At 40.1% G+C, this 16,387-nt stretch overlaps 2 protein-coding genes across 3 annotated transcripts; one reads left to right on the forward strand and one right to left on the reverse strand.

Moving 5' to 3' along the window:
* Positions 1 to 9,490: 9,490 nt before the first annotated feature.
* LOC138894226 (uncharacterized) lies at positions 9,491 to 9,955 on the reverse strand. Its single transcript, XM_070178909.1, has one exon. The coding sequence runs from the start codon at positions 9,953 to 9,955 to the stop codon at positions 9,491 to 9,493; it is 465 nt and encodes a 154-aa protein (XP_070035010.1).
* A 2,831-nt stretch (positions 9,956 to 12,786) lies between these two features.
* LOC104107015 (suppressor protein SRP40-like) lies at positions 12,787 to 14,953 on the forward strand. 2 transcript variants are annotated; one of them, XM_018774424.3, is made up of 3 exons: positions 12,787 to 13,057; positions 13,178 to 13,244; positions 13,722 to 14,953. In XM_018774424.3, the coding sequence occupies exons 1-3, from the start codon at positions 12,980 to 12,982 to the stop codon at positions 14,555 to 14,557; spliced, it is 981 nt and encodes a 326-aa protein (XP_018629940.1). In that variant the 5' UTR covers positions 12,787 to 12,979; the 3' UTR covers positions 14,558 to 14,953. The 2 variants fall into 2 exon arrangements, with proteins under 2 accessions (XP_018629940.1, XP_018629941.1); XM_018774425.3 differs by having other exon boundaries at positions 12,793 to 13,057; positions 13,727 to 14,953.
* The last annotated feature ends 1,434 nt before the right edge of the window (positions 14,954 to 16,387 follow it).

Consider the following 16,387-nt stretch of genomic DNA (forward strand, 5'->3'; position numbering starts at 1 on the left):
AGATATCAATAATGGTCGAGGCCGAGGACCATTGATGAAGTTGTAACGGCTAGTTTTTGAAATAGGATATTAAAGAGAATATTCTAGTGGATATTCTCTGCACTTGTACTATTAAGGTTTACTAGGAATATGTCTCATATAAATAAAAAGATAATGATATGAGGCATGTGATATTCATTTATAAGAATACACTTTGACAAAAGATTCTCTCTCTCTCTCTCTCTTACTAAGATACAAACATCACCTTTTTACCAAGATTCTTGTCTATATTATTCCATACTTTTCCATCAGACCCGAGAATAATTCGAACATTCAAGGATTTCTCTGTCGCTCATTATTGTTAGGAGGAACAACCATCTAGTTCATCCTTTATTGGGTGAATCATTCCTTATATTTACTTAAATGCCATTTATTATTATTCATTGTTGTTGAATGGTACATTATTGCTCATGTTTTTTGAAATAGTTATTGCATACTGTTATCACTATTCTACCAGATCTATTTGACGCTTATCACTCTTTCGGAAGTTACATCTAGAAATATTATTATTAATTAGGTTTAACTCTTAATCTCCTAAATTTAATTATTTGAACCAAGAGTCATATTTTTGGTCAAACAATATCTTTGATTAAATCATGGTTTCTAAGTTGTTTTCCTCGAGTATTCAACCCAGTGATAAAAAGTGTGTCAATCACGAGTTTGAATTGGATAATTTTAACCCAGTTGATTCTTCCTTTTTATCTGTTGACTTAGTAAAAAATGTAGTCTTATTTATTAAGTAATTTAACAATTCATAATGCTAGTTGCTCACCTTTATCTTCTTGTATGATATAGAAAATATATTATTCTTATACGTAAACTGAATATACTTGTTTGTCCGTGAAACAATGCAGTTGAATTTATACATGATTTCTAGACAAGTGAACTAATTTGATCCTAAAATAATATAATAATCAAAGAAATATACGATACTTAGCCTTAGAATGTAGATGAGATAGCAGAGATGGTGATTCCGTGAATACGGTTTCCGAACACAACAATGATGAGATCAAAAAGTAAGAGAGTGAAATTGTATAAAGCTTTGTATAGAATATAGTATATGTTCTTGCTAGAAATTTCGTTTCCTTTACAATGGTAACTGAACTCACTATTTATAGCTATGCCAAGGGAAAAAGGTCCTAGGATCATGCCCTCCTTTAATGTCAATTATGAGGGTCATTGATGAAGATGTAACATTGAGCGTAAATGCCAAATTCTTTGTAACGGACCATCGCTCTTAATGCCGTAGAATATTCCTTAGTAAATACTACCGGAAGCAGAGCATTTAATACACTTTTATGAATATTATCCATTCCGGTGACAAGCGTAGTGGCTTCGTTCGGTCATCAGCCATTCCATCTTGGATTCCATGTGTTCTCCTTTTAGTCAGCCAAATATCATATCATATTTTATCCTATACAGATAGTCCCCCTGCTTTCCAGTAACATAACTTTGTGTTACCGGGAAGTTGGTAGAAACCTCTTTTTGGCGGGAATTACTATAATTCCCTCTGAAGGTCTTTGACAGTTGATTAGATGCATATCTCTCCGCATTTAATGCCCCTAACACGCGTCATCCCATGATTCAACACAGCTTTTACCGATTATCGAGATAATCATGGCCATGAATTTAGCCGTCAAACTTTTACTTATACGCAACTTTCTTTTCCTTTGTGTTTCACAATTGCTTGAGCTTCTGATTTGCATCCTTGTTTTCCATCCTTTTTTCTAATTTTCTTCAACCACAAACTCTTTACCTTCTTCTTTTCCAATGGCTTCTTTCTCCAAACATGGTGGTTCTACAAAGAATAAGAACAAAACTGAGGATTCCGTTCCTCCAACAGTGGATTCCATCATTCCAAGAAGGCTTAGTATTTCGAAGGATTTTGAAAAGAAATTTCCTATTGCTAACCCTCGTACATGGGTTGTTAGTAGGTACCCTTCTTCCATTCGTCCTTCCAGTATTCCTGCTGTGAAGGAGAATTGCCGCTGCAATGAGTTGGAAATTATCACTTCTGATCTGTCGGAGCGAGTGACCCTTCCCAAGGAAGGTTTTACATACTTTTTCACGTATCCCTTTACTTTGGGTGCGTTTTCTTTGAGCGGACAACTTGATTCCATGATTTCGGAGTTTTGCCTTCGCTACCGGATATGTTTAGCATAGGTAAGTCCTTCAGTGTGGAGGATGATCGCCTGCCTCGGATGCTTGTGCCAAGAAACTAGGGAGGAGCTAACCTTAGCTCATGTGATGATTCTCTATTCCCCCAAAATCTTCCTCGGGGGAATGATAAACCTTTGCAAGTGTGGTCACCATGCTTTGTGGTCTAGCATGGACAATGACAACGACCGTGGGTGGATGAAACGGTTTGTTGCAGTTGCCACCAATGACATCATTCCGACAATGGCTTCATCCTTTCTGGTTGCTTGGAACCGCACTCGTAAGTTCTTTGTATAATATTCCTCGTACTAGATATTCTTCTATGGCCGTATCATCTCTTTACCCTTTGCATGTTTCAACAACTCGATAAATCCTATCGGTGGTGGAAGGTTTGAACCGGTGGGTTTAGAAAATTTTGGACGTCACAACGCCTAAAACTCGTTTGTGGAAAGAAATGGCCCTTAAATACGGGTGGAAGGCCAAAAATCAGGGTAACTCTAATTTACCCTTCTTCCACTTTGTATATGAAGAACTTGGTTGAACCCTTCTGACTTGTTCACGGAATTAGGTCTACCTGCGGGCTCCGTTATTGTCCCCGAGGAGGACATTCTGGTTGATCCTGCTGATGCAGTGAGGCTACTTCAGGAAACACTTACTTGAACAGGTATCTCCGGGCCTGTGTTGAGTGCAAATACTTCTTTACGGAGTCCCCGACCGAAGGATAAACAAACAAAGAGAAGACACTCCTCTACGACCGGGGGAAAGAATAAAAGGGCAAAAGATTGATGCCCCTGAATCATCTCCGGTGGCGATGATGATTGGTACTCCCTCTGGGTCGGTCATAGACACCGTGGTGATTGATGATGATGAATAAGTTATTGATGAGGGAGCTTATTTACATAGAAGGCGACAATCCTCATCATCTCAACAGGATGCTTGACCTGTTGAGATAGTTACATCAACTGAAGACGATGTCGCGACACTTTGGGGAGAATCTGATTTGGTAGAATATGCCATCTCCCCTTTTTGGGCCCCAATTGTTGCAACCGGTGCTGCGGGGATGAGTGACGGGTCCTTTCCATCTTTGGTTAGTGAGCATCGAACAACTAGAGCTGCATTTGATGCAGCTGCTTCTCACTCTTCAACTCCATCAGCTTCAGCTCCATCTTCACTAACACCAGCAACTGCTACATCTTTTCCATCTTCATCTACTCTTCCACCAGCGGTTGCTGCACCATCTCCATTGGCCGCACCTGGCCATAAAGAAGGTGTTCCTCTTCCACAGTCCCTCGTTCATAAGAAGAGGCAAAATTATGCCGCCCCTTCTGAAGATCTACAAAGGAGGAGGAACATTACTCTTTCGGTCTTTACCGGGTGTAATCTGCTATCACGACCGGTGGAGCTTGCTAATTACCTGAAGCCTTTGTCTTCAGAAAAAAATTGGAAAAGATTCAGACACTCTCAGGCGAGTGTTTGTTGAACAATGCTATGCATAACTCCATGGCAGTACGTTCCTTCCTTCCTCTGTTATTTCTTCTACTTTTGAACGAATGTATTCTAAGTTTTACCTCTTTTTATTTTATAGGCCAACTTTCTTGCCTCTGAGGGTCTTCAAAGTTTGATTCATGAGAAGGAAGAACTTACTTCTAAACGGGATCAACTTTTGGCAGAACGGGACCGGACTGTTCTTCGCCTCTCGGAACTGGAAACTAGGGCTACTGAGGCCGCTGTTTCTGAGGCTCGTTTGCAGCAAAGCGAGCAAGAAGTTGTAACCCTTAGCCAAGAAATTGGGCCCTAAGGGTTAATTTTGACGAGGCCAAGGCCAAATGGGCAGAAGTCCAGAATGCCGTTCTTGTTACAGGGAAGAGCTTGGAGGAGGCCAAGGCCAAGGGTTAACTTGGAGGTGGCCTTGAACTCTAAAAGTGAAGAGCTTGCTGCTGTGGAGGTGAAACATGCCCATCTAGAAGAGAAGTATAGGAAAACTATTAAGCATAATAGGCTCTTAAGTTCAACTGTCCGCGAGCTCGACGTCAGTCTTAAATATGCTAGATCTGCCCAGGAAAACCTTCGCCGAGGTTACTCAACTCAAAGAAGAACTTAAGCGCCGAACGACTTCCCTCATTGTTGAAAAAAATTATTCCATGTATAGCATGAGGAGAAAAACCTTGGAAGAGACCAAAGCTGGTATCATTGATGTTGATGCCGAAATTGCTAAGGCCCGAGAGCTTGAGTTGGCTGCAAAAAATGGACTCCCAGCGCAGTCTAATGCTCCATGTTCTTTTGATTCCGGTTCTGAATTTTCGGAAACTGAAGGGGGATCGGAAGACGATGAGGCCGAAGACCAAACTGGGGAAAGCGTTGAGCCATCGGCGGAACTACCTACTCTTCCCGGCAATGCGGATACTTCTCTTCCTCCTGGTCCCAGAGGCGCTGTAGTTTAGATTTTCCTTCTTTTCTCATTTTGTACTTGTAACATTTTGGATTGTTCTTGTGAATAAAGACATACTTTTTGTTCAACTATCGTTTGAGTCTTCCTTTCGTTTGAATATCTATGCAAGCTTTTAACTTTTGCATTTGCTCAAGCATTTCGCGCATGTTGTTTAATTCGCGCTATATTATGTGTAGTCTCAGATGCTTTTTCTTCGAAGCATTTTGGTTCCGAGTATTATCCCTTTTACGTGAGGGTTTTTATGAATATTTTTGCAAGTTTGATTTTTGCATCCTTTTCATATGCAGCTTCCGGTGTATTTTTCCCCGATGGCATTTTGGATTCTGGCATTGATTATTTTGGAATCAACCCTTTAACGTGAGGGTTTTAATAAGAGAGGATCCTCTTATGTTTACGGTGCTCTTGAAGAGGACATCTCATGTTCATTACGGCACTAACATTTGAAGTACTTGTTTAACTTTCAAATGACAAAATCAGCTCATCGCTCAGACAAGAAACAAGATAAAAGCAAAATGATTTCATTTTATTCCTTCTATTTTCAGAAATTACATAAGCATTTTGCTATGCAGAAAATAAATTGCCATTACTTGTGGCTAATCTTGTATAACTTGTTTCTACGGGGCTGGCTGTGCAGTCCCCGGTCCCGATGATGCATATTTTTTCGAATTTTATTCTCGGTTGATGTGTCAGTCATTGTTGCCGTATCCTCATATCATTCCACCTAGTGTTTGAATGCGAAGAATGCGAATTGGAACACTGGAAGTCTTGTATCTTCGAAGGTCCCACCAATGAATTGCAGGTAATCCTTCACTCGGTAACATATCTTGTTTCCCCTTAGGAATCCATGCTATGGAGCAAAAGAATACCTAACAGTCCTCTGGAGGTTTGTGCACGTGAATGGTCGGGTAACCTCTATTCGGTAGCAAACTTAACTTCCCGGTGGGAATTTTCTATAGAACCAAAGATTACCTAATCGTCCCCGAGTGAAAACTTGTTCGTTTGCCTTGCTATCAAAGGTCTTATTGATGCTGTCTTCGTAGTATGCTTTCTGTCGCTACCTCTTTAAAAACCTTGCCAAAAAAACCCAATTGGGACAAAAACTGAACGAAGGGAAAAAGAGTACAACACATACTTTCTATTTGAGCGTCGTTCATCAGCAATAATATCTTTTGAGGTGTGCCACATTTCAGTTGCTGGGCAATTTGTCCCCATTCTGGTTCTCCAACTCATATGAACCTTTCCCAGTGATAGCTAAAATCCAGTAGGGACCTTCCCACGTTGGACCTAGCTTTCCCGCGTTGAGCTCCAGTATATTTTGTGTTACTTTCCTTAGAAGCAAGTCTCCTACTTTGAAAAAATGGAAGTTGGCTCTTTGATTGTAATGTCGCTCCATCCTCTGCTTTTGAGCTGCACTCTCACATGTGCCAAGTCCCTGCGTCCCTCGAGCAGCTTCAAGTTGATTAGCATTGCTTTATTGTTCGATTCTTCATTCGCCTAAGAATATCTCAAAGGGGGTTCACCCACTTCAACCGGGATCAGGGCTTCAGCACCGTACACGAGGGAAAAAGGAGTTTCTCCTGTACTTGATTTGGCCGTTGTTCGGTAGGCCCATAGAACTCCGGGCAACTCTTCGGCCATTTGCCTTTTGGTGCTTCCAACCTTTTCTTAAGGTTTTGAATGATCACTTTGTTTGTCGACTCCGCTTGACTGTTTGCACTCGGAGGATAAGGCGAAGATGTAATTCTCTTTATTTTCAAGTCTTCGAGGAACTTTGTAACTTTTGCACCGATAAACTGAGGCCTAGTGTCGCATGCTATCTCTTTTGGTATCCCGAACCTACAAATTATATTTTCCCATAGGAAATCGACCACTTCGCATTCTCCGGTCTTCTGATAAGAACCTGCTTCCACCCATTTAGAAAAATAATCAGTTAAAATTAAAAGAAACCTTACCTTTCCAGGAGCCGGTGGCAGCGGTCCGATGATATCCATCCCCCATTTCATGAACGACAATGGGGATAGAACCGAGTGTAAGTGTTCAACTGGTTGATGTATTAGTGATGCGTAGCGTTGGCACTTATCATATTTTTGTACGGAATCTTTTACTTCTTTTTCTATGCGAGGCCAATAATATCCCGCCCATACCAATTTCAGCACTAAAGACTCTGCGCCTGAGCGATTGTCGCATATCCCTTCGTGGATTTCTCTCATGAAATAATCAGTTTCTGATGCTCCTAAATACCGGGCCAGCGGGCCTTGGAAAATTTTTCTATACAATTGACCTTTCCTGAAGCTATAACGTGCAACTTTGGTGCGTAACGCCCGTGATGCTTTGGGGTCATCGGGCAACTTTCCATGCTTGAGATAGTTGATTATTTCGTTTCTCCAGTCCCAGACAAGACTAGCCGAATTCACCTCATAGTAACTATCCACATCAAGGACTAAGCTCATCAATTATACCACCGTTCCGGACTCCGATCCCTTTATTTCCGTCGATGAGCCTAAGTTTGCTAATGCATCCGCTTATGCATTATCCTCTCTCGGGATATGAGTGATTGACCACTCACGGAATTTTACCAAAAGAGCTTGGACCTTTACCACTTATTGTTGCATATGTTCTTCTTTGGTATCAAAGATCCCGTAAACCTGATTTACCACCAGCTATGAGTCACATTTGATTTCGATAACCTCAGAATAAAGTCCCCGGGCCAATTTGAGCCCTTCAAACAAAGCTTTATACTCTGGTTCATTATTAGTTAAAGGGATTGTACTGATGGCTTGCCTTAAGGTTTCCCCCGAATGCGTGATTAAAACTATTCCGAGCCCGGACCCTTTTACGTTCGAGGCTCTGTCCGTAAATAAAGTTCAAACCCCTGATGTCGATTCCGACATCATTACTGCTTCCTTGGTTTCCAGAGGCAGCAGTCCCGGACTAAAATAGGCCACGAAGTCAGCCAAGACTTGTGACTTAATTGCAGTCCTTGATTTATATTCTATATCGAATTCACTCATTTTGACAGCCCATTTGGCCAATTTTCCCGAGTGCTCGGGTTTATGAAGGATGTTCCACAAAGGGAAAGTACTCACCATAGCTATCAAGTGGCATTGAAAATAGGGCCTCATCTTATGAGCGGCGACTACGAGAGCTAAGGCCAGTTTTTCCAAATGTGGGTAGCGAGTTTCTACTCTCGTTAAAATTTTGCTAACATAATAAATAGGAAATTGCATACCTTCGTTCTCCCGAACTAAAACCGCACTTACCATAACTTCTGAAACTACGAGGTAGACTAGCAATGTTTCGCCTTCTTTTGGTTTCGAGAGCAATGGAGGGTTTGATAAGTACTTCTTCGTGTCCTTCTAAGCCTGCTGGCAATCCGGCGTCCATTCAAAATTGTTCTTCATTTTGAGAAATGTAAAAAAGCGATGACATTTTTCCGACGATAATTGATCTGGGATATCATCTATGGCCTTGATTTTGTCGGGGTTTACCTCAATTCCCCTTTGTGAGACCAGAAACCCCGGGAACTTACCGGAGATGACCCTGAACGCACACTTTTCGGGGTTAAGTTTTATGTTATGCTTCCTCATAATATCGAATATTTCTTGCAAATGCTTAAGGTGGTCACCTGCATTCAAAGACTTAATGAGCATATCGTCTATATAAAATTCCATGATTTTTCCTATTTGCTTTTCAAACATCTTATTTACGAGCCATTGATAAGTGGCTCCGACGTTTTTCAAACCGAAAGGCATCACATTGTAACAATACGTACCAAAATTTGTTATAAATGAAGTCTTTTCCTGATCTTCTAGGTACATCATAATTTGGTTGTACCCGGAATAAGCATCAAGAAAACTCATCAGTTCGTGCCCGATCGTGGCATCAAATATTTGATCGATATTTGACAGTGGAAATGAATATTTCGGGCATGCCTTATTAAGATCTTTATAATCAACACATATATGAAATTTATTGTTCTTCTTAGGAACTACTACTACATTGGCTAGCCAGTTTGGATATCTTACCTCTCTTACCGAACCGATTTTAAGCAAGCGGGTTACCTCTTCTTTGACGAATTTATTCCTGGCCTCGATAATAGGGCGCTTCTTCTATCGTACTAGTGGTACGTTGGGATCCAAACTCATCTTGTGCACATCTATTTTCGTCAGTATACCTGTCATATCCTTGTGCGACCATGCGAAACTATCAACATTAACTTTAAGAAATTCAATAAAACTAGACCTGAGCTCGGGGTGCAGTCCTGTCCCCAAGTGAAGTTTTCTTTCTAAAAATTCTTCAAACAATGCCACTTGCTCTAGTTCCTCTATCGTGGATTTCATTGCGTCCGTCTCTTCTATAACTTGGAAATATCTCGGCACCTGATATTGTTCTGACGACTCTGCCCCTGGAATAACCTCTTCTGACTCGGAAGTAGGCACTGGTTCCTGTAATTGCTATGCCATGCGCTCCTTCCCTTTGCTGCTGGAAACTGAGATTGCATTCATCTCCCTTGTTGCCAGTTGGTCACCTCTTATCTGTTTGATTCCTTCGGGCATTGGAAACTTCAGCAACTAGTGATACGTCGAAGGTACAACTTTCATCTCGTGTAGCCATGGCCTTCCCAAGATGATGTTGTATCCCATATCACTATCTACTACTTTGAAGAGAGTTGTTTTCATTACTCATTCAGCATTCATGAGCAGCAAGATCTCTCCCCGGGTCGTCACGCTCGCAAGGTTAAATCCAGCGAGGAGTTTTGTTGCTGGAATAATGCTTTCGGTGAGTTTAGCTAGTTCCAATACTCTCCATTTTATGATATTAGCCGAACTTCCTGGATCAACTAGATCACACTTTTATTTTGAAATCTAACACATTTAAAGAGATTACTAGTACGTTGTTAAGTGGTAACAACAATCCGTCTGCGTCCTTTTCCGTGAAAGTGATATCATCCTCCTGAAGTCTTTTGCTGTGAGTTATCGATACTTTAGTCTTCTTTGCCGCCGAAAAGGTGACCCCATTAATTTTGTTGCCCCCAAAGATCATGTTGATTGTCTGGCGTGGGGCTTCTTCTCCTGCTTTCGAAGATTCCGCATTGTCTCTGTTGCGACTGTAATTGTTCTTAGCTTGATCATTCAAGAATTCTCGGAGATGGCCATTCTTCAATAGCGTTGCTACCTCCTCCCGAAGATGTTGGCAGTCCCTTGTCCGGTGACCGTTCATCCTGTGGTATTCGCACCATAAATTAGGATCCCCCTGTCTCGAATCGAACCTCATAGATCTCGGGAATCGTGCTTCTTTAATGTTCCTCATAGCTGACACTAGTTCCACTATACTGACGTTGAGGTTATATTCTGACAACCTGGGATAAGAAAGGTCTCGAGGCCCCGACGTTTGCTTATCTTGAAGTGATCTATTGTTTCGACCATGATCAGTCCCTCCGTCAACAATGAACGTATTTGCTCTTCGAAAATTTCTTCCACGGCCTTCGGTACGCTCGTAGGAAAACACCGACCCCTCGAAGTCTGCCTATCTGTGTCATAGTCATCCTTTGATTTTTCTCTGTTCTTCTCCCGTCCTTTAGCTGATGATATAAAACTGACTTGATCATCTTCGATCCTTATCTTTGACTCATATCAGTTGTGAACATCTACCGAGGTTGTTGCTTGAAACTCAAGCAGGATCTCCTTCAGCTTCCGGAAAGCGTCTGAACTTCTCGGATTCAATCCTTTGCTGAATGCTTGAGATGCCCATTCATCCGGGACGGCCGGGAGCAACATTCTTTCTTTCTGGAATCGGGTAACAAATTCTCATAATAATTCAGATTCTCCTTGTGCGATTCTAAATATGTCGGCCTTTCGAGCTTGCACCTTTCCGGTCCCGGCGTGAGCTGTAATGAAAGAATCCGCGAGCATCTTAAAAGAATCTATGGAATGCTCGGGTAGTAATGAATACCACGTTAGGGCTTCCCTCGTGAGAGTTTTGCGTAATTTCTTTAGCAACACAGATTTAATTTCGCGAGGAGCTAGATCATTTCCTTTCACCGCCGTTGTGTAGGTGGTAATATGTTCCTGTGGGTCTGAAGTTCCATCATACTTTGGAACTTCAGGCATTTTGAAACGCTTCGGGATTAGTTTTGGTGCCGCACTTAGCTTGTACGGTAATTGAACATACTTCTTCGAGTTCGGGCCTTTCAATACTAGTGGTGCACCCGAGATTTAGTCCATGCGCGCATTTACTTCCCTCATAAACCGTAAAAGCTCATCTTTGAATGAATCGTTCTTGTTGTTAAGACCTGATCTGCTCCCCCAGCCCCATCGGAGCCAACTTCACCCCTGGGAGTGTTGTTGTCGACTCTCTGTGTTGTTTGGTTTGCGGGAACAACAGGAGGAATAGGATCGTGCCTGTTTGCATTATTTGAAGCACCTGATAGCGCCTGCTTCAGTTCCGTCATAACCTGATCCTGCCGCGTGAGATGGTCTAGGATGATTGCATGTTGCTCTTGTAGGATTCTCACAGCATCCGCTACTTGCTCATTGTCAGCATCATCGGGAGTTGCCTCCCGAACCCGTCGAGGGTATCACCTGTCATGCATCGGTGTGACGTCATTCCCCTCATTACAGTTGTCACTAATCCAATCCTTGAAATGAGGCTGATCTCCTCGAATTTCAGGGTTGCGTTAATCGTTAATAGTGTTATCTGCCATTTTTGCGATTTTTTCTAAGACAAAATAGTCAAAACATGTTAGTAAAAAAGGTAAGGATCAACTTAATTGCACGGCTGTCTAGGCCCCCCGCTGGGTGCCAAACTGTTTGTCCGTAAAACGGTACGGTTGAATTTATACGTGGTTTCTAAACAAGTGAACTAATTTGATCCTGAAATAATTTAATAATCGAAGAAATACACGATACTTAGCCTTAGAATGTATATGAGATAGCAGAGATGGTGATTTCGTGATTACGGTTTTCGAACACTGCAATGATGAGATCAAAAAGCAAGAGAGTGAAATGGTATAAAGCTTTGTATAAAATATAATATATGTAAACTGTTTACCCGTAAAACGGTACAGTTGAATTCATACATGGTTTCTAGACAAGTGAACTAATTTGATCATGAAATAATATAATAATCGAAGAAATATACGATACTTAGCCTTAGAATGTAGATGAGATAGCATAGATGGTGATTCCGTAAATACGGTTTTCGAACACAATCATGATGAGATAAAAAATTATATAAAGTTTTATATAGAATATAGTATATGTTCTTGCCAGATATTTCGTGTCCTTTACAATGGTAACTGAGCTCACTATTTATAGCTATGCTAAGGGAAAAAGGTCCTAAGATCATGCCATCCTTTAATGCCAATTATGAGAGTCATTGATGAAGATGTGACGTTGAGCGTAAATGCCAAATTCTTTGTAACGGACCGTTGCTCTTAATGCTGTAGGATATTCCTTAGTAAATGCTATCGGGCGCAGAGTATTTAATACACTTTTATGAACGTTATCCGTTCTGGTGACAAGCGCAGTGGCTATGTTCGGTCTTCAGCCATTTCATCTTGGATTTCACGTGTCCTCTTTTTAGTCAGCTACGTGTCATATTATATTTTACCCTATACAATACTGTTGAAAGAAACAAAAAGATGCACACCTTTTATTCTAGAAAAGATCATCAAAGTTCGAAAAGTAAACACAATCTCAACTTTGAGATTCTAATTTGAATATTAATTTCCGATTTAAAAATAATACATATTTAACATTATATTCAATTAGCATAAATCAAAATCTTATTTAGTAAAAAATATTATAAGAAGTTTTAAAAAGTTATAGTATAGACAAAAATTTAATTGACCAAATAATGGGGACAATAGAGTAATATCATATTTGTACGGGAAAAAGTAACATCCAATAATTATTAATCTATTTAATGTCCCTTTATCTAGTCCTTTTTATTTATTTTTATCCAACTAAAATTTAAATTGAAAAATTGAGTTTCAATTAAGAAACTCACCCCCTCATTTCCACTTATTTATGAAGTCATCTCCTGAGAAAACGCATAGATTTGGGTAAAAATCAAGGGCAATTCCGGTACTTGCTTATTATATTTATATATATATAGAGAGAGAGACATACTCGCCCTTTGTTATTAATTTTAGATTTTAGATTAGAGTCCGAAAAATAAAAAGAGGCGAGCATTGCATTAAGCAAATTTCCGTTATCTTCTATCTCTATACCAATCGACCTATCCTTCCTTCTCTCTAATTCTTTGTGATATTCCTCTGATCAATTTAGGGTTTTTGCCAAATTTAATTACCGAGTCGACTCAGAAACCATAATGGGTTCCGATTCCGTCGCCAATGCTTCAATCCCTATGCTTTCCTCTAACCCCAAAGATTTCGCCAAGAAAAAAAGGGTAACAACTTGTTTAATTTGTTTTTTTTTCTCTGTTTCAAATTTTTGTTTCCTTTTACATTTTATACAATAAAATTTAAGCTTTTTTCTTTCCAATGTGATTGAGTTATATTTTGTTCAGGCGAATCGGTCGGCTAAGTTGAAGCAGTGCAAGCTTGATGCTCGACGTGAACAGTGGCTTTTACAAGGTTGCTTAAAGTTTCTCCCTTTCTTATGTATCTTTCATGCATTAGTAATCTGCCTTATATATATATATATATATATATATATATATATATATATATTAAATCTACTCAGATCAAATGTAACGTTGGGTACAGAGGTATTTCACATCCATTAAAGTTGACATCTTTGAATACGTCTGTGCTTTTGGTGAATATTTGATCAATACTCTCTCCTTTTTAGTCTGTCCCAAAAAGATGATACATTTATATATTTGAAACTATTTAGCTTTAAACTTCCATGGTTACCCTTAATGAGATAATTTGTAGCCACACAATTGTCTATGACTTATTTTAGACCTCATGTTTCAAGCCTTTCTTTCTTTCATTTTTAAACTCCATGATTAGTCAAACATGGTCATATAAATTGGGATGGAGGGAGTATTAATTATGTTGTTTTCCTATTTGTATGTGCCTTAATTCTTGGTGATTGGGCTTGTGTAGTGAAGAATAAAGGCTCCAATGAGGAATTGAATGGTGGGGGAGGGGCTCCTGGCCAGGGGATGCACGTTGCTAATGAGAGGGGCCGATTGATGGAGAAGTTAGTGATAAAGCCCAGAGGAGAAGAAGAAGAAGAAGAAGAGAATGGAGGTTGCACAAACAACTACAGTGATTTTGACTCGCTTTCTAATAGCCCCACCAGCGACACTAGTAGCTTGTTGGAAAGGAATGATTCCGGGACCAATTTCACAGGTGGCAGCAGCAGAAGCAGTAGCAGCAGTAGTAGCACTGGCGGGTGTTGTTCTGAGAGTATGAGTGAGGAAGATAATGAAGGGGACGATGGCTGCTTGGATGATTGGGAAGCTGTTGCTGATGCTTTAGCTGCCACTGATAAGAAGCAGCAGCAGCTTAGCTCTAGCTTGGATTCAGCTCCAGAGAGGGATGAGAATGTGGTGCATATGAGTTCTCCAAAAGATCCTGATCGGCATGAATCGGGGCTGGATATGTCAAAGCAGAAGCCCAGGGAACCTAGATCTCCGGTCAGCTTTCGAGCGTGGAGGCCTGATGATGCATTCCGTCCACAAAGTCTTCCTAATTTATCGAAACAGTATACTTTCCCTATGAATTTGGGGCGGCATTACCGGGGAGGCTCTGTATGGGGATGTAAAAGTTTATCAATACCCACATCATGTCCTATATGCTGTGAGGATTTGGATCTTACAGACACAAGCTTTCTTCCTTGTCCTTGCGGGTTTAGGCTTTGTCTCTTTTGTCACAAGAGGATTCTTGAGGAGGATGGGCGGTGTCCAGGTTGCAGGAAGCAGTATAAACATGCTTGAGGGAGAGACAACCTAAGATGCAGGCAGTCTGACATTTCGACCGACTTGTTCTTGTAGCATGATATCAAGGTCGTAGGAACATTCTGTTTTCTGTGAATGTGTATGTGTCGTCCTCTTTCTCCGTGTGGCTTGACTTTGTTAGACTCAGATTTTTCTTAGCATTAGATGTTGATATAGGACCGAGATTCTGAAAGCACGGGGGAACTGTTATGGTTCTCTTATAATTTTGCTAATTGTAATATGGTGCTTGTGCGGATGTAGAATACTCGTTTTGTGAATAGATAAGCTGGATTAAAGTTAGGTAGATTGAATTTGATGATACAAAGCTCATTGCGCACTTTGTCACCTTCTATCAGATTACCATGAATAAAAAAGTGCAAACAATTGGACATCAAACTTTGCATGAATATCTTCTCTTTTTAAATATTTTTGCTGCTCTTCATCTTGACTGCTTGTGATGAATCTGAGTAAATGAGCAACCTATATTTGTTAACTGGTCTGTTGCTTTCACTTATCTCTTTAATTCAATTTGGGATTGAACCACAAAATGCATCCCCACCACATTATGGGCTTGTAGTGCAGCAGCTAAGTATTGATAAAGTTTTTTCCACAAGCTATGTATTAATGCTCTACCTTAAGGTAATAAGGAAGTGAATTTTGGTGATAGATATTTAGATTCTCATGTGACTTGCTAAAATTCTTGTGCTTTTTTGGAGTCACCTTAAAGTGGGGTTTTTTTTGAAGTGAAGTAGTCTTGTTGAGTTTATATTGATCATCTGTATATTTGACGTTCTTATTTTTGTCATCGCTGTTGCATTCCCTGACAGTTCTATATTCAAAGTGCGCATTACTTGTGTGCTTGCTGGACGTTTGGATTATAGTGCCGTTGGATTCAGATTGTGCATTCAATAGTTTTTTAAACCTGTTAAATGGGATCATTCTTTGGGTGGTGGGGGCTGTCATTTAGAAGTATGTTGAAAAATGTCCTATACCTTGCTTTGCTTCCCTTCCCCTCTCTCAAGCTGGTAAAGGTTGGTATCAAGTTCTTCAATATGGTTAGTTTTGTTGAAAGCTGACATTTTTACATGTAATGCTTCTATTCAAGATCTCAAACTTTTCTTAGCTTTATTTCTACCGTCTGCTTACTGGATGTTAACGGAATTATGCTAGTGTGCCAATTGTTTTTAAAGAAGTTGCATTAATTATGTGGTGTTGCTCCTTTTTCCCTTGTACAAGTCGATTGGTTTTCCATGGAGAAGAAGACTTTGTGCTATGGTTGATCATCTCCTTGCTGTTCTTGAAGTACTTCTATTCTTTTAGAGGCTCTTGTTTGTTCCAGGGGTAAACAAATGAGATCTTTGCATGTTTCCCATGTCATAAAAGTTTGGTTCTGTGTGATTTACACATTATTGTGATGTTCACGAGTTCCATTAGGTTATGTTTTTCAAATTTGTGTATGGAATTGGCTGTCAGTGAATCTCAAGTACAACATAGATAGAGGAAAAAGAATCTCATACATGCAGAAGGTCACTGAGACCTTCCTTCCAAGCAATTATTATGCACAAAGTTTAATATTTCTCAAAATTTTAGTAATTTTTACATAGATATATTGAAAATGCTGGTTTTGGTTGAACTTGTTTGCTTCTTTCCCCTCATGATGGGATGGCTGTGGAATCCTTTTTTGCTAGAAGGATTATGTAATGGGAACAATCATATGGCTTCTAACAACGAGTGGCTTTAATATTTTGACATCTAGACCTTGGCCTTCTGCCGGTATTATGTTCATATTTCTTCCTATTAAATGTTGTATAATCCAAGTTTTGTTCGTGG

This window comes from Nicotiana tomentosiformis, chromosome 6 (assembly GCF_000390325.3).
Source record: "Nicotiana tomentosiformis chromosome 6, ASM39032v3, whole genome shotgun sequence".
Classification (NCBI taxonomy): Eukaryota; Viridiplantae; Streptophyta; class Magnoliopsida; order Solanales; family Solanaceae; genus Nicotiana; species Nicotiana tomentosiformis.

What these genes read in the sequence shown, in the direction of transcription:
- LOC104107015 (XM_018774424.3), top strand. Translation starts at nt 12,980, where the DNA reads ATGGGTTCCGATTCCGTCGCCAATGCTTCAATCCCTATGCTTTCCTCT. An exon ending in ATTTCGCCAAGAAAAAAAGG is followed by an intron (nt 13,058 to 13,177) that starts GTAACAACTTGT and finishes TATTTTGTTCAG; the next exon opens with GCGAATCGGTCGGCTAAGTT. An exon ending in TGAACAGTGGCTTTTACAAG is followed by an intron (nt 13,245 to 13,721) that starts GTTGCTTAAAGT and finishes GGGCTTGTGTAG; the next exon opens with TGAAGAATAAAGGCTCCAAT.
- LOC138894226 (XM_070178909.1), bottom strand. Translation starts at nt 9,955, where the DNA reads ATGAGGAACATTAAAGAAGCACGATTCCCGAGATCTATGAGGTTCGAT.